The 22,527-nt window shown below is 41.7% G+C and overlaps 1 protein-coding gene across 5 annotated transcripts in view; it reads left to right on the plus strand.

The window, feature by feature from the left end:
- The first annotated feature begins 865 nt into the window (after positions 1-865).
- smarca2 (SWI/SNF related BAF chromatin remodeling complex subunit ATPase 2) overlaps positions 866-22,527 on the plus strand; it is a 69,092-nt gene continuing 47,430 nt past the window's right edge. For 2 of the 5 annotated variants that reach the window (XM_084053991.1, XM_084053994.1), the window contains exons 1-9: positions 866-996; positions 3,495-3,731; positions 4,658-4,787; positions 5,343-5,714; positions 6,761-6,862; positions 7,873-8,125; positions 9,970-10,096; positions 15,646-15,819; positions 16,458-16,631. In XM_084053991.1, coding sequence (XP_083910117.1) covers positions 3,498-3,731; positions 4,658-4,787; positions 5,343-5,714; positions 6,761-6,862; positions 7,873-8,125; positions 9,970-10,096; positions 15,646-15,819; positions 16,458-16,631 — 1,566 coding nt within the window. In that variant the 5' untranslated portion in view covers positions 866-996; positions 3,495-3,497. Of the gene's footprint in view, positions 997-2,184; positions 2,250-3,494; positions 3,732-4,657; positions 4,788-5,342; positions 5,715-6,760; positions 6,863-7,872; positions 8,126-9,969; positions 10,097-15,645; positions 15,820-16,457; positions 16,632-22,527 lie in introns of those variants that run through there. The other 3 variants (XM_084053992.1, XM_084053995.1, XM_084053993.1) reach the window with 3 other exon arrangements.

A 22,527-nucleotide genomic window follows, 5' to 3' on the forward strand; every position in this document is an offset into this window, starting at 1 on the left:
CTGAGCTTTGCACTCAATCACTTTGAACGTGACATGTTTGTTTTGAGCTCAGAAGTCTATGCTAATTCTCTCATAGCAGGTGCGACAGACAGTTCTATAAATCCCTCACGTCAGAGTCCAAGATAATATTTAGCCATTGCCGCCACCTTGTGTTCAAAGTTAAATGTTGAGGGCTGTACCTGTAAAATCAATGTAATAATGTAGTATTAGACATAGTGGTCCATAAATACATAAAAGTTGCAATCCACATGCCTAGGCTAATGGCCTCATAAACAGTATACGTTATTATGATTATACAAATTATCTTAGTATTCTGTTTGTATCTATCTAAGTAGCCTATCTATCTTATCACATTTCTACTTTACTTTACTTAAAAAAAAGGTTTTAGATTCTTATATTTAAAAAAAAAATACAACATTGCAGTTGCTGTATGAAGGTTAGCGAATCATGTTTAATAGACAAGACCTTTACAATGTGATTCATTTTTTTGTTATGGTAAACTATACTTTCACTTCTTTCTTTCTTTTCTTTCTTCTTTTTTTGCACTGGTCTGGGCTTGTAATGAAATAAAATAGTCTCGCCTTTCAATATCAATTATAAACAAATAATAATAATACTAATAATAACCATAACCATAATCATAATCATAATACAATCATAGTCATAATCATCATCATCATAATAGTAATACTAATAATCGTAATAATACAAACATGAATGGCTGAGGTAAAATATGAATATGTTTCAGCATGACTGAGGAATAACAACCAACCAAGTCACGCCCACCAGAAAGGAAAAGGGGGCGGTGACTGACGCGCGGCTCAGCCAATCATTTAAGCGCTGGGCGGGAATTTCCTGTGATCTTGACAAATCAGTCGCGACAACAGCGAACCAGAAAAAAAAAACACAGTAACTTCAACATGTCAGCAAAACACACACAGGGGGAGGGAACCTGTGGACAGCAGGGATAAACTGAAGAAAAACGCATTATAAAAGGTAAATGGGGTTCGTGCGTCTCGCTTTTTGACAAACGTCTGCTGTTAGACAACACAGAATTGCTGTTCAAACTTTTGACGTGGGCGGACGGTTCAACCAGCTAGCTGCACCTAAAGCTAAAAAGCCCCGAGTCCATATTTTCTCGCGAGACGGTGTCGCGCTCCGAAAAGTAGCAGAGCTGCAAGCTCACAACGGGTCGCGGACGCGACCCGTTGTGAGCTTGCAGCTCTGCTATTTTTTCGGAGCGCGAGCGATACCGTCTCGCGACGGAGCATAAATTAGGCTAAAACAGCAAGCAGCTGTGCTAGTTAGCCGAGGTTGCTGAGCGTTTAAACGGACAGTGTCTTGTCTTTTAAAAGATGTCTCGTTCGTAGTGACACGCGTTTTGTTGCACGTTGTTAAAATGTTTATCCATGTCAAATTGACGTGTGAAATGCCACCTCAAGGCAGTGAAGGCACAGTGCCCTGAGGTGTGTGTAAAAACTTTCATTTCTCACAGCCTGTGCTGTCAGACATGGCCACCACCAGGTCTGGGGGAAGCCTAGCTGTAGAATACAACTCTCGTAGACGTATTTATGATTCTGACGTTTTCAATCTACGAGAGTTCACCCCCCATGGAGACAGGGACATTCAGCACTATACCCCGTAGACACTCCAAACATGGACAAATAGAAAATAAAGGTGCATTCCCCCACGCCCCAAATGTTAACTCTCGCTACGGGGTAGTGGTTTAATGTAATAATCCATATATTTCAATAAAGAAGTGTTTTAATGCCGTCTGTGGCCGAACGCCATTTTTTCACCCTCGTTTACTTCCTGTTTACATTGAGTGTAATTCCGGGTTTCACCAGATGGGCGCGTCACTACCGCCCATTGGGAACTTCCGACAGAATCGGCCACAGACGGCATTAAAACACTTCTTTATTGAAAGATATCCATTATTACATTAAACTACTACCCCGTAGCGAGAGTTAACATTTGGGGCGTGGGGGTAAGCACCTTTATTTTCAATTTGTACATGTTTGGAGTGTCTACGGGGTATAGTGCTGAAAGTCCCTGTGTCCATGGGGGGTGAACCCTACAACTCTCGTAGATTGAGAACGTCAGAATCATAAATACGTCTACGAGAGTTGTATTCTACAGCTAGGGGAAGCCATGAGATCCAATCAGAACTGGCCCCCCAAAAAATGTCAGCTGTTTTAGATATACCTACAGTGTAGCTATGCTATTGTTGTTAATTCTTTGTTTCTAAGGTAAGATCAAATGTAATCAAAATGTTCATGTTTTAACGGATACATTATAAATAACATCCCGGCCGTCGTTAACTAACGGAAACGGATAGCTGCTGATAGATTTAACCAACAACTAACATTGCTATACTAGCCTAGCCCTAGAAATGGCTGTGATATTAGCCTTCATACATTTAACGTATTCCATATATGGAATACATTAAATGTATGTAATAGTTATGTATGTCATATTTGGAATGCATGTAATATTTGTGTTTCTCCAAATTTATTTAGATGTAGACTTTTATCAAAGGTTAAATTGCATGACAGTGTTATAGTATATACTGTAAAAAAAAAAGAAGAAAGAAATACAATTCAATAATCTATAATTGCCAAAAACAGCTTAACATTTGATTATTTTGGAATTTGTTTTGGTGTGCTCAGAGAACATACCACACAATACATAATGTCCACACAGATAGCAATAAACACCTCACAATACATACAGAAATGGCAACATTACAAGATTGCATGTTATGGGCGGGGGGCAGAGACAATGCAGAAAAGTACATTCATACAACTTACAATGTATTAGACAACTTAAATAGCAAAACAACAACATCGGTACTTTATAACTGTATGGATTAACCTACTACAAGTCAACACATATCATATATAGCAGAAAAGCTCAAGACAAGAAAGCCAGGCTATATATTTGTTTATCAATCAAGTGGGCAAAAATCCTGCAGACAAGAAGTTGTTGTAATTACATTGAGAGGATGGACTTTACAATGACAGTATGCGAAGATTGTTACTCAAATGGTTGGAGTTGTATGTGCTGAATATTGTGTTGTTTTAGATGAGAACGATTCTAGATAAATCATGTAGGCCTACAGTTTCTTGCCTTCTGTCTATCACTAACACTCAAGCCAGATTTATATTTTGTTGTACAATGATGTGTCGGGCCGGAAATAGCCGATATACAAACTCAGACAGTCACAATGCATCGTAATGGGTTGTGAGCTTGTAGACATACTATTTTATCCAGGCACCAAATGTACGACGGAGTATAAATTAGGCTTCAGGGTGCACCACCAAAACCGGATACTTGAGTTATAACAGAGTTATAAGGGTAGCCTACCCTACAATACTGAAGACCGCGGTGGGAGCTTTTACACCCACAGATTTACATTAAGCCCTAAATGTATGTGTAAATGTTAGGATCAGGATTGTGACAACCCATCCTTTTTTCCCCTCCCAATAATCCAGTAGATGTCCACCCCTACAGACTCGTCAGCTGGCATGTCCCATCCGGGTCCTTCCCCTGGGCCCGGTCTGTCTCCGGGGCCCATATTGGGTCCCAGTCCCGGTCCTGACCCCTCGCCGGGCTCCGTTCATAGTATGATGGGCTCCAACTCAGGGCCCGGCACCCCCAGTGCACCTCATGGCATGCAGGGCCAAGGACAGAGCGAGTACTCTCAGGACGGCATGTACCCCATGCACAAGGTACAGCGAATCCCACAGATTCAGTATGTTTTTAGAGCCTGACTGTTACACCAATATATTGGTCTGCCCAATATATAATATTATTACATTACATTATTTGACTTTATTCATGACATCGGTATCGATCAATTATGCAGCCGATGTGTCCATTTTTTAACCCATCGAGACCCGAAGCCGATTCTACAAAATGTCTTCTAAATCCTAACGGTTTTCTGAAAAAAACGTATGTTTCTAAATCAGTGGTTCTCAAACTTTTTCATGTCAAGGACCCCCAACATGATTATGTAGTTGACCGCGGACCCCCATCTCAAAATATGTTGTTCCAGGGACCCCCAGATGCAAAGATTTGAGTTACAAATGTTCGCTTTAAAACAATATATATTCAAAGATTTGCACATATTTTCACAATTTTTCAAAAATAGCAGATCTACAAGCTCGTAGCGCGGCACTCGGTGCCGCGCTACGAGCTTGTATATCTGCTATTTTTGAATAGCCAAAGTGTAAAATAATGGTTTTTAGCTCAAATAAAAAAAGATGCGATACAGATGCGTTCCAGGTCTCAATGGGTTAAAACCACTTTCAACCTGCGGTCCCTAATATTGAAGGCGAAATTGATCAAAAGTTTTCACGAATTTTCAAAATGCGTATATCTACAAGCTTGTTGTGTAGCTATATTTGAACGATTATGAATTGGATAAATACAATTAGCATAATGGATGACCACCCCAGTTACCAAGATCCATGTGAAATACAGTACGCATCATCGTCTGGAGCCCTGATAAGGCACACGCATTGCTTTTATTGATATTATTGGTATTTGTCATTGTTTGAATTTTTATTTTGTTCTGGTGGAAGGTGGAAAACATGTCTTAACGTTCAGCATAAACATGGATCGTCTTTTGATTTCTCCCGTTTCTCTCTTTCAGCCGATGGAAGGGATGAATGACAAGGCTATGGGTGAGGCCATGCACTTTGGTCACATGAAGGGTGTGGGGATGAGGGCTCTCCACAGCGGGATGGGACCACCACAGAGCCCCATGGACCAGCACAGCCAAGGTAGAGCAATCTCAATCTTCAATTATTACAACAAAGAAAAGTGGAATTAAAATAGTTTAACACAGTGGTTTTCAACCTTTTTCGCATCAAGGACCCCCAAATTGACAAATATTAGCCCAGGGACCCCCATTTGAAAAGATATGCCAGGGACTCAACCATTTAGATTTCTTGGGGGTCCCAATCTACACTGTATCACCATCATCAGTGTTCATTTAACTCTGAGAGTGTACAAAATGGAACCAAATGGACCCGTTAGGGTCCATTTGGTTCCATTTGTACACTCTCAGAGTTACAGACACATAAGGGTCCATTTGGATGCTAACTATCAATTTGGCTGGGGACCCCCTGGAACCCCCTCAAGGACCACTGGTGGTCCCCGGACCACTGGTTGAAAACCCCTGGTTTAACACATTTCACAATGTATAGTCAGGCCTAGACTATTCCAAATCTAAAGTCAAATGTACCAACACCATTTTCATTCATTTTTGATAATACTTATTATTGACTATTTTGTGGTGTCGATGCTTAAAATCCCGCAAATCCCACCCACTGCAGGGTATATGTCCCCACACCCGTCCCCCATGGCTGTCCACGAGCATTCCCCCAGCCCCATGTCTGGAGGTGGGGGTGGACCCACGCCACCCCAGATGACCCCCAGCCAGCCAGGCCCCATGATACCCATGGATCCCCAAGGAGCCATGCCCAACATGGGGCAGCAGCAGGGTCGGGGCCCCTCTGCCTTCAGCCCCGTCCAGCTACAACAGCTCAGAGCCCAGATCTTGGCCTATAAGATTCTGGGCCGTGGGCAGCCCCTGCCTGAAAATCTCCAGTTGGCTGTACAGGGCAAACGGAGCCTGCCCACCATGCAGCAACAACAGCAGCAGCAGGCAGCTAATCCTAATGCTAGTCCTTTCAACAGACCACCAGGTAACGTGTTCCATTTTGTTACTGTTACTAGACCATACCCGTGGGGGGGATTTGCGCACACGATCTGGCAACCCGGGAGCCAGCGAACACAAAAACGCAAAATAAACAGCTGAGATTTTGTGTAATCGGAAGGTGCACATTAGTGATGCGCGGGTTGACCCGTAACCCGCGGCGCGGGTGGGTCGAGTCAGAATTTTGGAGGCAATTATGCGGGCTGCGGGTGAGCGGGTCACGCGCTCTCACACGCAAAATAAATAAATAAATAACATGCTCTTGTTTTGTCTTTATTCCTAATAAGAATAAGAATAATAAGAATAAAACAGTTTGAATACACTTGGGGATTATTTTCTAACCATGATTTTACAGAATGAAAAAAAATCGCGGGTCGCGGGGCGGGTTGAGCCATAGATTTATATATGGGTTCGCGGGGCGGGTTGAGGCGGGTTGGGTTCCGTGGCGGGGCGGGGCGGGGCGGGCCGAGTCATGAAAAAACCCGACCCGCGCATCACTAGTGCACATGGTAAGGGTCAATGGCTGTGTGCAAATTCAGATCAATTGCTCCAGCCACTGAGGAGAACCGGACAGAACAATTTTGGCCTCACCACTACGACACCATGCACCCACGCACTACAGAGGTTTGTCAAATTATAGGAGGATACCGGTACTTTTACTATTACGCTGAATCAATTCACTTTTATGGCCATGCAGTTGTTTGACCCTGCTTTCTTACAACAAAAAAAAGAAGAAATGTGATCACAGGTGGAGTCAAATGTGTGGTAAAGTAGGCTTCTTTAGACAGTTACCCTTCCATTCACATCCTAATGCCTAATGGCCCTCCGATTCCATTGCGACGCGTTGTGAGCTTGTAGATCTGCTATTTTCAAATAAAATCTAGCGGGGAAATTATAATAAGCAGATCTGGCAACCCTGCAGGGGGACGTGCCTTGTGTTGAGCCGTGTGCCACACAGTACAGGTTTAAAGTTCACAAAGTCTGCATAGGAGTGAGAGAGAAGACATAATGAAAGACCTCGCATTGTGTCAACAGGTATGACGATGGCACCTATGGGCGGTCCACAGTCGAGCCCCTGCCCTACCCCGGTCATGCAAGGACATAGTCAGAGCACTGGACCCAAACCTTGGCCTGAAGGTGAGCATGTTTTAGCCTGGATGACATACAGTGTATGACAGGGCTAAAGAATGGGGGGTGGTTGAACCTGGGGGCATGAGACAAAAAAGTATCGAATCATGTGGGTCTCTGGATTCCCATGGGAACGGCGTAGCTCCAATGTGGATCTAGGACTTCCATGACCAGCCTGTGACGTCAGTCATCTATGATGCCAGTTGTCTGACAGCTGGAAAATATGAAATAAAAAGAACTGGTTAGTTAAATGGTTATTATCTCTTAAGATCTCTTTTTCAGCAACGCCCTGGTTAAGGGTGAAATGACTATTGTACTTGAGTCATGAACTGGATATCCCCCAAAACACTAGAATAACCTATTTAGAAGTACATTTTCGACACCTGTCTCTTTTATGCAATTAATTGCAGTCTCTGCAATTTGAAAATTGCAGTAGTTCATTAATTATTTTTCGATTAAGCCCTGATAATGAGGATGCCAGGTAAACATCAGAACTAAACAACGTGCTATCCAGATAATATACTTGTCATTTGTTTTGTTTTGTAAAGCGACTTTGGGTACCTTGAAAAGCGCTATATAAATGTCATGTATTATTATTATTTGTGGGCAAGCAAAATAAATAGCATACTTTACATAGGTAGCATATGGGAATAAGTAATCAGCATTATTAAAATAGCCGACAAGAAGTGATACATGGAAGTGAGGAGTGCTAGGGGTAAGGCAGAGACTGAAGAGATGATTTCTCACAGTATGGTGGAAAATTAGAAGCGAGTCCTGACTTTTTTCCCCCCCCCGAAAATAATTCCTTGGGGTCAGCCTATTGATCGTTCCCACCAAGTTTCATGAATATCCTCCCGTCCGTTCTCAAGTTATTCTGCTAACAGTCAAACAAACAGAGGGAATGGATGAAACCATAACCGCTGGCAGGGTTACCCAGACCTGTTGACCAGCCCAGCTCTACTTTCAAATGTTTTAATTATGTACGACTGACAAAAACATCAAAACGTTTCACCGCACAGGGCAGGGCAGTGAAGCTCCAAGCACACCTCAGAAGCACCTGACTCCAGCCACGAGTGGACGCCCGTCACCGGCACCACCTCAGGCTCCCACCGCTCCACCTGGGCCCATGCAAGGCAACTCTGTGACCCCGCAGCCTCCCGGGCAGCAGGCGTCTCCCATGCTCCAGCTCCAGCAGAAGCAGAACCGTGTCACTCCGGTCCAGAAGCCCCAGGGTCTGGACCCAGTGGGGATCCTACAGGAGAGAGAGTACCGGTAACTTATGTGCCACTCACTCACACAGGCCTCCCGCCATGTGATCTAAACGCTTGTCCCAGTTTTTGGGCATTGTGCCGAATGTCACAACACAAGCTTACAAAAGGTTACGTGAACTTAAGTCTCAGAATTGTACTGACTTTTGACACCATAGCAATCTCAATCTCAAGGCCTTTTCATGCTTGACGGTTTGTTATTAACCCTTTAAGACCTGAGGCGATTCTTAAAATGTTTTTCTAAATCCTAACAGTTTTTTTGAAAAAAAATAAAAATAAAATAAAAATCAAGATTTAAAAAAAATAGCAGATCTACAAGTTCATAGCGCGGCACTCGGTGCCGCGCTATGAACTTGTAGATCTGCTATTTTTGAATAGCCAAAGAAATCTAATGTGACACATGCGTTCCAGGTCTTAATGGGTTAATATATGCTGTGTGTTTAATTAGCCTTTCAATGGAATAGTGAACCAATTCATCAGGAACATTTTGTAAGCAGTTATCAAATGAAAATATAGGGCTTCGGTGAACACTGAAAATGTGTCTCTTGTGACTTTATTTGTAATTATTTGTGTATATTTAGTGACAGCACAGGGGTTGACACTAAGGTCGCAGAGGCACTTGCCCGTCGGGCAAGTACAGGTCATGTTCTACTTGCACAAACAAAAAATAAAAAGGTATCATTGTTGTTCATAAATAGCCTATAATGTTTTAAGAAGACGGAATGCACTTGCCCGTCGGGCAACCTGAAAGCAAACTCCACTTGCCCGAACGTTTTATTTACTTGCCACGGGCAGTCGGGCAACCGTTAGTGTCAACCCCTGCAGCATCAGTGTCGTATAGTATAGATAGAACCCTTCAGTGCTTGTGCTAAAACTGGGGGTCCTTGAAATTCAAAGGTTTTAGAACCACACACTCTAAACGATACAACACAAAGTCTATAAAATATAGGTAATTACTCCGGTGGAGATACCATAATGAAAGTTATGCATCGGCCACTTTATGATAAAATCCTCAGTGATGATTTATACATTTTTAACCTAGAAAGCGTGCAAATATAAACAAATCGACTCTTCAAGGCATCTAGGGATGCCTCTATGCCCCGATACAAATATTTGTTTATTTTGTTTTTGTTGTTTTTTATTCCCCCGTTTGGTGACAGGGAATCTAATTCATCTTCATTATAAAAAATAACTGTTCCGATTCTGCAGCTTGTTGGGCTGCAGATAACTAACACACCAACACAGCCATTGCAAAATGTATGCATCACAACAACAGATAAACATCGGCTATTGCCATTGGTGAATGTCAACTGATTTGCAGATATGCCCGATGGCAAATATTGTCCTATACCAATGGCATATATATCGGTGCATCCCTAGTCCGTTTGGTTACCTTTGTACTCTCTCAGAGTTAACTCATTCAGTGCCAGGCTTATTTCAAGCTTGTTGATCCCTGTGCCATGATTGACTATATATGGAAAAATGTTATTTTTTTCTCAAACGGAGAAAAAAAATAACATTTTAATCCACTTTAACATTGAAGTGGATGGAGCATTAACTTTTTGAAAATCGTTTTCTCCTAGTTCCTTTGAGATTAAAAAAAAAAAAAAAATTGAAACATTTTTTTTTTGAAAATGTGTTTTTTTAGGAGACGTCAAAAGACGTCATTGGCACTAATGGCCAACTGAAAACGGCCGTCAAAAGACGTCATTGGCATTGAAAATGAACACTGAGGATTTGACTGTGTACTATATGACTACAATACTGTAGTCCTTTTTTTCCTGATCACTTTTATACAAACAATAAGCCTCTGCTGTAGCGTTTACGGTTACCGTGTCGTCTCCTCAGGCTACAGGCTCGGATTGCCCATCGAATCCAGGAGCTGGAAAGCCTGCCGGGCTCCTTGCCTCATGACCTGAGGTCCAAAGCTACGGTGGAGCTCAAGGCTCTGCGTCTGCTCAACTTCCAGAGACAGGTACAGTACACAGCGGTCACACGCCTTTTCATGTTTCACACCCGTTTCCTCTGTTACCATTAGGGGTGCAACAGATAATCTAGATAATTGATTTAACCCATTTAGACCTGGAACGCATCTGTGTCATTTTTAGATTTCTTTGGCTATTCAAAAATAGCAGATATACAAGCTCATAGCGCGGCACCGAGTGCCGCGCTATGAGCTTGTATATCTGCTATTTTTGGAAAATTTGTGCAAATCTTTAAATGTATATATACTAGAGTCTCGGGGGGGCTTCGCCCCTCGAGACCCCAGCCGCTGCGCGGGGCTCTAGGGCTGTGAGGGCGCGCTTATTTTGGGGTAGTAAAATGGTGGGATAGAACTGTCCAAAAGTAAAAAAAAAATGTATATATTTATTTTTTACGTGGGGGTCCGCGGACCCCCTGGTGGGCCGCGGACATCCTGGGAGTGTTGGAACCCCAGGGGACCCCCCTGTAACATGGCGGACCCCTTCGGCTTTTTTTTTTTTTTCATGAAGGTGGTTGCTTGTTTCTGTCGCTTGTTTTGAAAACCTGGCATCCCGACTGGCATCCCTGGTGTTTTGCTAAAGGGAACTAACCTCGCGTCAGCAGTCTTTCCAGTTTCCACCTCGGAGGAAATAAAAGGTAACACAATGGTGTAGACGAAATTGTGTCCGCCTTGCGGTGTTTGGGTCTCGCTGGGCGGTGGTCAGCGATGACGCTAAGGAACAACATGGCCAACCGTAATGTTGTGAGTTTGTGTTGGCCGCAATTAATTATGCTTCGAGGGGGCAGATGTGTGCTGAGCTGTGAGAAGTTGCCTACAGGTTGCGCGAAGTAATTGTGCGCATTGTGGCTTGTGTTGTTAGTGACATTGATATGTTGTTTTTGTGTTTAGTCCGACACAGTGACACGGGGATTTTTGGGGTTTTGGGTTTTGCAATGTATTATAGGATATATATATATATTATTTTTCTTATAAAAAAAAATCTAAATATTTTGTAGAATTGGAACCTCAGGTCTTAATGGGTTAATCGATTGTAAAAAAGAATCAATAGTTACTATTTTGGGCCTGTCATTACAGCCGAAAAGTTTAAAAGAAATCCATACTTTTCCAAAAAAGTTAAAATATCCTATCTATTTTCTCATTGGGAGCAGCAGTGGCTCAGGAGGTACAACGACTATCTGGGAATTGGAAGGTCCCGCCGGTGTTGAGGTCTCCCTGAGCAAGACTCTGGACCCCTAATTGTTCCTTGTGCGCTCACTTGGAGCAGCACAGTGCTGTTAATAGGATGGGTCAACTTCAGAGGGGAAATTTACCCTGGAGGATCACAAATAGCCTTTATGAGGATACCCTATACTCCCTACAGTAAATCCTCAATGTAGCTGCTTGTCTTCCTGATATCCTCCCTGGAGTGTATTCTGCACCAGATGTCTTAGAGGGAACAACTGAAGTCCTAACTGCATTAGGGCTGAAACTAACCATTATTTTCTTAACTATTATTCTATTGAATACTTTTTCGATTAATAGAGTGTTAGTAATTAAAAAAATAATACTATTGTATATATATATATATATATATATATATATATATATATATATATATATATATATATATATATATATATATCATGTCAATGAATCGACATGAAAAACATTAGAATTGATATTTTTATTATACAAATTAACCACTTAAGCCCTATTTTATACTTTGCTGATCTCCAAGCTCACAATGTTTTGCATCGCAAAGTGTGAGAACTCTATTTTTTTTTAAATATTTGTCACCTATAATGAGGCGGTCTGAATACAGTTGCAACTCGGGTCCGTTTCACTAAGACTAGAGGGTTAAGTTGGTTTAGTTGGTTTTATAAATATTTAACCAATGAAAAGTATTCACAAGAGCTTGTGACTAAATAATAACTACTGTACATTGGATCCATTGGAAAACAGGCTAGGTTAAAGAATAATACCTATGCTAGTCTTGCACACCAGTACTCATCTGCAAACAGTTCTGCATATTTGGATTGCTCAGCAGACAGAAATTCCCCCCTCAGTTCATATACATGCGACAGAATCTTCCCTCTGGAGAGCCACCGCACTTCGGTGTGCAACAGCAACATTTTATGTTCCGCCCCCATTTCCTGGCACAAGGTGGCGAACAGCCGGCTTTTCAATGGCTGTGCTTTTATAACGTTAACGATGCTTACCGCATCATCCATCACAGCTGACCTGTCTTTTGGTAAAGTCTTTGCAACCAGCGCCTCACGGTGTAAAAAGCACTGCGTAACCATGACGTAACCATGAAGACAAAGACGGTCGCTTCACTGAATGGACGATGGCTCATGGCAGTAGCAGCCGCATCTATTGTTCTCATGGCTGCCAGTTCCCACCTGATGTCATGTGGGAGATCCAACTGTTCCAGACCGTACTGAATAACCGCTAGCTTGCATAACATCTTCAGACTAGGACTTAAGTCTAAGATGTACAGCTCAGTGGTCGTGTCTCCTCCAAAGATAATGCTATGATCTCCCACCATGCAACACCACCTCCTTGACATCTTACATGGGCCATCATTCCCCTTGGCCTCTACCGTTTTCCAGGAGAAAGTCTCTGAATTGAACTTCCACAGATCTTTGAATTTAATGTTTTTGTAAAATCTGCTGCCGCCAACTATGTACAGCTCTCCATTGTAGGCAAAAGCTGAATGAAACATGCGCCCTTCTGGAGAAATCTGTGTAGAAGGCGTGCTCAGCCAACAGCTGGTCTCCGTGTCAAACACTTTGATGCAGTTGTAGTAGTCTGAAAAGGGGGGCCCTCGACCCCCAAATACAAACATCTTTGTCCCCATGATTGTGGCAGAGTGATACATTGAAGCAGGTGCTGGCGTGCCTCTGGTGTCAATTAAAGACCAGACCATTGTGGTGGTGTCCAACTTGTAGATGTCATTAGTGCATTTGGTCACATGATTGTATCCTCCAAAGATATACATAACCTTCCCCAAGACACAGGCTGAGTGCCCATGCCTCGCCTCGGGCACAGTCCCAGAAACATTAGGCTTGAACCATCTGTGGGTGCTGACATCAAATGCAAAAAGCACGTCGCTTAAGGTAATCGTGCCGTACCTACATCCCCCCCAGATGTAGATGATGTGTTCTATCAACACAGCTGTGTGGCTGTACTGCTTGTGGGGAACCTCAGAAGGATGTTTTCCTCCTCTAGCTGTCACTGGGGGCAACTGAATCCATCGTAAAGAGACTGCATTGAAGATATCCACAGCCATCTGATCAGTGTAGTGCTTGTATCCTCCAAAGGCGTACACCTTTTGGCCAACAACCACCGCAGCAAGATTACTGAGGTAGCGGGCGGGAGAATGTTGTTCTCCTTTCTGATGCACGACCCAGCATAACATTTCCTAACAAGATGGAGTAGGCCTAGTTGAGTTCCCTGTTAAATATTTTTCCTATTACACCTGCTACCACTTACATTGGTATGGCGACACACACTGTAAGTTAGATGGTGTCCAGTACCAATATAGGTAAGCCAGTAATCACTCCAGGGTGTTGGATCAGAACACAATTTCTGTTCGTGAGGGAAGGTGATGCAGTCAGGTATTCTCTAGATGGTTGCTCTGGTAGGCCTTTAGTAGTGATGGATGAGGATTCGGTATTTTGTTGATTTACTCTCATTTGAACTCGGCGGGTTCTGCTTTTAAGCTGATCGCCTTGGCACGTGTGTCATCACTATGATGTCACTATGATGTCACTATGATGTCAGCAATGCCCAAATATACGCCCAATATATCACATTGGCCTCCAGATGGTCGTCAGTATTGAGTAACCTTAACAACATGATATCTAGGGCTGTCACGATTACACATTTAAGTTGACAATTAATTGTCACCCAAATAATTGCGATTAACGATTTAATTGTGCTTCTGTCGTTGAAAATTATTGGAACATTATGAATAAAAATTACATTTCTGTTTGTCTTTTAGCCTTCGTAAACAAAAGTTGCACGGGCAACACTTAAAAATAAACATTAATAGTGGAAATAGCTGATCTATAAGCTCACGCGTTTTGAGCTTGTAGATCTGCTATTTCCACTATTTTTGGAAAATATATGACATTTTTTGGAATTGATTATGACAATTATGACAAAAATAATTGCGACTATATAGAATAAGACAGATGCATTTAAAACCTATGTACATGTCTATCGATTTGCACATTTATAACTTGATAATTGTATGTATAACTTAATAATTGTATTTATAAGGATTATAAGTATATTATATGTAGAAGGAAGCCACGTCAGTTTTATTACTTTCCCACGTTTCAAACCCAAACACACATTATCCGAAAGCACACAGGCAGGCCTACCAACGACTAAATTCAGATGATCAAATGAATGCATAATGAATAGGCATGTAACGATTCACTCAACTCACGATACGATTCGAATCACAATTTGAGGTTCACGATATCTTGGGTTCTGGATGCCCCCCAAAAAACAAAAAACAAAACAAACATATTATACGTCAGTGGCGCTCTGGGCAATTGAAAAATCGGACGTATTATACGTCAATGGGACTGACAAATTCTTGTTACTTTTGTTCTTGAGAAAATTGCCTACAAAACAGCAGCATGGGATTCATTAAACATAATGGAGTCACTCGTGTGCCCCAGGTGTAACAGATGTTGAATACCAATTGGTACTGAATCGATGTGCATTCCTGTTCATGTTGATTTGCATAAGTAGACACCCTGTCAACACCAGAAAAGGCATGCAGATTTAAGGCTTGTATGCAAATAAGTCATTGCAAAAAAAGAAGCAACAGAAGCACCATTTTCGAAGTGTAAAGTGTAAGTGATGTTACAGGATCAGATAAAAAGCATGGCATGGAATCACTAATGCTGTGAACACCGACAGCAGAAAGACACTCCATTTAAATTGATAGTTTGGCTTCAAATTATAATCCAAAAATGTATCGTGTGGAAGTGAAGCAGGCACAGTTTATTAGCCACAGCCTGTTGGCAGGACAATAATTGAAGACACTGCACTGTAGAAGTATAGTAGATGAAAAGTAATACATCTCAGATTACACAAAACATGATTTGTGTCCAAGCACATTCATACACACGGCTCTATAACAGCATGAGCATGTGCTCGGTGTTTATAATAGGGTTATAAAACCAATAGCCCATATAGGTTTACAAATGATGTACTGAAACAGTTGGTTGTTAATATGAGGGTTGGGACTTGGCGCTAATGTAATTGATTCTCCACAAAGAATAAGGCAATTCCAAGTACATAAGCTTGTTATCCAAAGTGTCATTGGTTGTCTACAAGTAAGAAGTTTGGAGTTTTAGAAGTTTTGTTTATTTCTAATTTCCTTTTTTTTAATATAGTTTATATTAACCATTTTAACCCTGGCCCCTCAATTTTCAGCACGTCATTATTATTGGACAAATAATAAGAATGCAACACATTTTGATCTTCTTAGATTGACTATTTTTTTAAATAATCTTTGTACTTGTTTCTGTTCCCAGTTGAGGCAGGACGTGGTGGCGTGCATGAGGCGAGATACCACCCTGGAGACGGCCCTCAACTCCAAGGCCTACAAACGCAGCAAGAGGCAGACGCTCAGGGAGGCACGCATGACAGAGAAGCTGGAGAAACAGCAGAAGATTGAGCAGGAGAGGAAACGCAGACAGAAACACCAGGTGACATATTCACCAGCCACCTGCACACATACATACACACACTAGAGGGTAGCACTGGTGTGCCTGGAACCGGAAAACCTCCAAAATATTGACTTGTCCCCCAATAAAGTTGATTCTGAGGTGGATCCATTACAATTGCCTCATGTCTCGGGCCGGGGCATCTGAAATGGATGGACCCGGATGGACCCATGAGGACCTGATCAGCTTTTTCTTTTCATATTAAACTCTTTATTGTGACCAAAGCATAAACACCCTGACGCAAGAAATGGCAAAACCTACGTAACGCCATGACAAATTTCCCATAGCGTGTCCGAGGGACATCCAGGTATTAAAATCTCTCAGAACCTTTTTTTTGGGATAGGCAAGCTGAAAAACTTTTGGACAGTCAGTTGGACTATTTTGAAGTACAGTATGTAAGCGCTTAGTTTAAGCACCTTCTCACAAACCTTTTATCTACTGTAGGAGACATTCTTATTTCATTTTCCTTGAGTGTGATGTCAGGCAGCTTGGCAGCTTGTCTCTTTGAAAGCACATTTGGTGATGGAAGTGGAAATAATCCTTGGGTGTGTGCGTGTGCGTTTGCGTGTGCGTGTGCATGTGCGTGCGTGTGCGTGTGCGTGTGTGTGTGTGTGTTCCAGGAGTACCTAAACAGTATTCTTCAGCATGCTAAGGACTTCAAGGAATACCACCGGTCTGTTACGGGCAAAATGCAGAAGCTCACCAAGGCCATTGCTACCTGGCACACCAACACCGAGCGGGAACAGAAGAAGGAAACCGAGAGGATTGAGAAGGAGAGAATGAGGAGACTCATGGTATGTATGGGCCAAGACCTATCAGCCATTGATTAACAACTTTCTCAACAAAGAAGTGTAGTACAAATCACTGTGTACACTTTGTTTACAATCGTTGTCATTAGCTTCACTATAATTAACCACATGAACCCTAGCATCCCTATATTGGGCATGTCATAGGCAAGCATTTTGGGAACATTCTTCGAAATTGTTGTGACGCATGTTTAACCCATTAATACCTGAGGCGATTCTTTAAAATGTTTTCTAAATCCTAAAAGTTTTTTGAAAAAAAAAAAAAAAAAAAATGTTTTCAAGATTTTTCAAAAATAGCAGATCTACAAGTTCATAGCGCGGCACTCGGTGCCGCGCTATGAGCTTGTATATATGCTATTTTTGAATAGCCCAAGAAATCGAAAGTGACACAGATGCGTTCCAGGTCGGAATGGGTTTAACATGTGAATTGGCTATTTTTGGATAAGAGAATTGGTGTAGAGGGGAAAGAAAAGGAGGGGACCAAGTAAAGACCCCTGGGGGTTCCAGTCAACCAAGTATATAGGGTGTAAGTGGTTAATATACATGAATAACGGCAGTTGCGTTAAAGGCACATCCACAGCAAACCGTTCTATTACAGAGCAGTATGGAAGTGTTGTTAACTTGTGCAAAAGTATCTTTGTTGATGAAATATGCTGATGCCGAGCTGGGGAGGACAAGCACTTTTCCCAACTCTCTCTGATTGAAAGTGAAATTTCAAAGTGCTACACCAAGCAGTTTGCTTTTATTTTCACCCCAAGAACCCGAGTTCATCTGTGAAAGTACGACACAACAGACTTGGAAGTGACGGGCGCATTAGAGGTTCATATTGAGTCAGCTCTTCTGGGAGCTGAGAAATGATTTGTCACATTCTAAAATGTTACAACGTACCTCATTACTGTGCTTGAAAATAGGGCTGCAGCTATCCAGTATTTTCTTAGCGATTATTCTATTTATTATAATATATCTATTACTTTTTGAAATATGTTCATATATATATATTTTTTTTTAATATATATTAATAAATGCACGCACATTAATTCTAATGGATTTTTTATGATCCACTAAATCTAATAGTATGATTAACCATTTAAGCTATTTTATACTTCCTACCAGGGCAGGAATTTCACGGCGGCCACGGCCGTCGTTGCCCCTCTCATTGGCCGTGTGCCCCTCGAATAATGACATGCCTTCACGGCTACAGTGGCCGTGGTGCCCCAGCTGCGCCCAGCAACTGATTTCACAGTTTTTCCTCTGCGCGATTTTCCTGTCAATACGTTTTTTTTTAGACACCAGTCCCTTTGGTTGAGCTGCGCAGCTACAACATGCACAGTGGTAGGTAGGTTTGATTTTGAGCCTCCTATGAACCTTCGGAATCCCGCAACACCGTGTAATAGACACAAAAGCATTACGGGGCCAAACCGGAGATAAATTTAACGCAGCCTGTTGAATGGTAGGTTTGATTTCTAGCCTGAGAGAGAGAGAGAGAGAGAGAGGATTCCGTAGTCCTACAGACTGATGTACCCCGATGTTTTTTTCAACAGCAAAATATAGATGAATACATCTAATAAAATACAGCGAAATCCCCAAATTATGAGTCTTAATATAAAGCAAGCAACAGAATAACTGCAGACAAATTAAAAGTTTAGGCTATCAATATCATACAAAAGAGTGACCTCACCGCTCTGATGGACAAGAAATATATATTCCTTTTGCAAACCACATCCATAATATCTGTTCGTTTGTCAACAATGTTCTAATTGGGAAGTTTATTTCAACAGCTAGAATGTGACAGTTTTAGTCTGTTTGTTGGTGCGCAACACAGTCCTTGTTAAGTGAATTACTTTCACCTGCAGCGCCGTGTGTGGAGTGTGCGCAACAGGGCATATCTCCGCCAAGCCAGGGTGACCTACCCAGGCTCATGAAATTCATATGCAGGCATAGTAGCCAATTAGAATGAAATCTGCAAAAACTGACTCATACAGAACCATATATTGGCTATATATTATGGCTGTGGGGTGGAAATCTTGTATGTTCCTTTTTTATTATTATTTAAAAACAATTTAAAATTGTGAAAATAGCCAATCTACAAGCTGTAATTATTAATAATTAAGAAATACTATATTTTAAAGAGTGAAAAATCAACTAAAGTCATTATTAGTGCAAGTTCAATCACATTTCATTTGAATGAAAATAACTTGTGGGGAAAAGACAAAATATCTACCAGAGGTCTTCAACAGGGGGTCCGCGACCCCTAGGGGGTCCGCGAAGGTACTGCAGGGAGTCCGCGACCCCTAGGGGGTCCGCGAAGGTACTGCAGGGGGTCCGCAAAATTGTTGTTTGATTAAAAAATATTTTTGTTTTTAAAAACTTTAAAAACTTTTTTTCATTCTTTTTTTTTTTCCAAAAATGTTAATTTGTCTTTAAACATAACATGACATATTTTAATAGCTTAGTAATGAATGCACAATAACATGGTATGTTTATACATATTTTGTAGAGAAAGATCAGTGGTGTCAGTTCAGCAAAAGCTAAGGTATGGCAAGGTTAGGGTTGCCAACTCCCAGACCCCCCTATTTTTTTTAGGGGGTCAACCCCCCCCAAACCCCTGAAATGCATAGAAACTATGCATTATACCTATAACACAATGCAAACACAATGGTCTTACACCTGCATTAAGCTACTATTCATGATTTTATTTTTATTTTTTTTCTGGAGCCAAGGTATGGCACCTGCCATGCCTTGCCATACCCAAGTGACGCCCCTGAGAAAGGTCCTTTTGCACACCTACTGGGTCAACATGTGCGTAGGAGCAGGCAATTTTTTCATGTGTATTTATATAAAACACAATTTTATATATAATTATATGATATATATAGTAGCCTACCCCCTACCTACCCTACGAGCAGGGTTGGGAAGTAACGGATTACTGTACATGTAACGCCGTTACGTAACAGAGTAAAAAAAAAACGTAACGGTAACGCTTTAGAGTACATTTTAAAATGTGTAATCTGGATTACAGTAACGGGGGTGTTGTAACGGGCGTTACAGGAGGGTTACATTCTCCCCTTCCCCTCATTAATTTTACAAACAAGTTATAAATTATTATAACACCAAACGAAACAACCAACCACCTGCAAGAGCGCACACTAGTCCGCACAGACCGCAATGGATTGGAGTTGAGCAGCGCGCAGCTCTCTGTGTAAAGTCCTCACAGTGAGACTGGAGACAGCTGCGTCAAGAGCAGTGTTGCCAGACTTTGCAAGAGAAATAAGAAAATAAGTCTATGAAAACAAGCCCAAAAGAAGCGACTATAAAAGGCCACATGAGCACTTCAAAGATATATATGTCGTCCATTAAACAATGTACATATTTATATATGTTGGCTATTTGAAAATAGACGATCTACAAGCTCACAGCCGTTCTACCATTATTTACAAGCAACTTCAGAAAAGTAAGCCCAATGTGGCTTATAATAATCAGACCAGGCAACACTGCAGACAGGGGGATATACAGTATATTGGATTGGGGATAAATAATCGGTAGCGCAGTCTTCTTTTAGGTCAAATAAAATGAGGCTTTTTATTTAAAGAGTAGCCTATCTAACTATATAAATGGCGACCGACTTCCGCACCCTCGGTGGGGACACCCCACAGCTCTGTTATCGAATAAACAACACACCGCCAGACCACATGTCGCCAACTGACTCGCCACGGCGGCCGCGCTGAATTTACGCCTCGCGTAGGGGACATCTCATTGCTCACTACACCTTTTCCACCGCGCAACATAATTAATTCTACTCACCAAATGTCGGACAAAACGGAAGGTGAAGCAGTTTCGTACCGTTTACCGTGCACACCACCGTCACCGAACGGCGACGGATTTCGCCGAAACAACACCAGCGGCCGCCATTGCACTCTGCCCATCTCCTCCACAACAGCACACACGCAGCTCCTTTGCTTCAACCCTCCCCCTTCTTACGTACGTCCTTTGTTCCACCCAGGCCGTTACTTTCACTTCACTCATGTGTCGATCACAATATGTCCGTCCTTCACGTGCCATGTTCATCCCAAACACAAAAACAAACGCCGACGGCCACAGCACTGCACGTTGCCCTGGTAAATGTGGTAAACAAACCAGCTTTTAGGTTCATGACACCAAAGGACTCGACAGTGATGTCATCATTATGCAACCCGGAAGTACAAATACCAAGGATACGTCAGTGATGTCAGTCGGGTTGCCAAGTCCTGCCAGGTTTTCAAAAACAAGCGACAGAAACAAGCAAACCGTGCATGAAAAAAAAAAAAAACAGCCGAAGGGGTCCGCGATGTTCCAGGGGGGTCCCCGGGGGTCCCAACACTCACAGGGGGTCGGCGGACCACCAGGGGGTCCGCGGACCACCAAGGTAACAATCAATATCAACATTTTTTCCAAATTAAAAAAATTTTTTTTTTTTCTTTTGGACAGTTTTACTCCGGCGACTTGGGTACCACAATATACACACGCACACGCTGGGCCCCGTGCGCGGCTGGGGTTGAGGGGGGCGTAGCCCCCCGAAACTCTAGTGGGGTATAAATATAATTTTATAGGCCTGAGTTCTTTGTAGACTATATAAATAAAATGAGTCTTTACTGTCTAGTCAATGTTTACAGGGTCACAGGCAGATTAAATTCTTCCCTTCCCCTCATCAATTTTAAAAACAAGTTATACATTATTATAACACCGTCACCAAACAATAAAATAATAATAAGTCGAAATAACAGTATGCATGTAAAGTTTAGAAAGAAGCTGTGATCTCACCGTTCTGGTGGACAATAAATATAATCCTTTTGCAAACAATATCCATGTTCTCTTTGTGTGTTAACAATAATCCAAGTGGGAAGTTTATTTCAGCAGATAGAATGTGACAGTTTCACATCGTTTGAGCTGTTTTTGGTGCGCAGCTCCTCTTTAAGTTAATTGCCTTCACCTGCTGCGCTCAACAGGGTAGATCTCCGCCAGGCCAGGGTGACCTACCCAGGCCTATGAAATTCATAGGCAGTCATAGTAGCCAATTAGAATGAAATCTGCTCAAACTGACTCATACACTGATACAGAACCATATAGGCTAACTGTTGTCACTGTTGGTTGGAAAAACTGTTCCTTTAAAAACATATATATAGTTTAAAACAATTTAAAATGGTGAAAAAAGCCAATCTACAAGCTATAATTATTAATAATTAAGAAATACTACATTTTAAATAGTGAAAAAACAACTAAAGTCATTAATAGTGCTAGTGCAAGTTCAATCACATTTCATTTGAATGAAAATAACTTGTGGGGAAAATACATAAAATCTCTAATCTGTGATTCTAATGTGATTAATGTGACCCCTACAGTCAGTGAAGTCCAGGGCTGAATGTGACAAATATTGAGAACAATAGGCTATGACTTTGTACAAATATTGGTAATTTCCCAATAGGCCTACATAATTTTATGAAATGAATGAGTTATATTTCACAGATAGTTACACTCGTCTTGTACTATATTAAAATTAAATCATCCTTAACCTTCAAGTTAAATTCATTATTTCCGTGGAATCATCGTTTTATTTGATGGCCTTCTTGCCCTGGCATTTGGCCTTTGTGCCCTCAGATAATTGACATGAAATTCCAGGCCTGCTTTCAATGGTAAAACGTGTTTTATCTAATTAAATAGAGTTTTGCTTAAAAGTAATCCAAAAGTAACTGAAAGTAACTAGTAGTTACTTTTTAAATGGAGTAACGGGATTACGTTACTGACTACATTTTTTAGCAAGTAACTTGTAACTGTAGGGGATTCCTTTTTAAAAGTAACCCTCCCAACCCTGCCTATGAGGTAGGGGGTCCCTGCTCCATCACCCCATCAG

Source organism: Gymnoscopelus microlampas (genome assembly GCF_963454915.1).
Source record: "Gymnoscopelus microlampas genome assembly, chromosome: 4".
Lineage (NCBI taxonomy): Eukaryota > Metazoa > Chordata > Actinopteri > Myctophiformes > Myctophidae > Gymnoscopelus > Gymnoscopelus microlampas.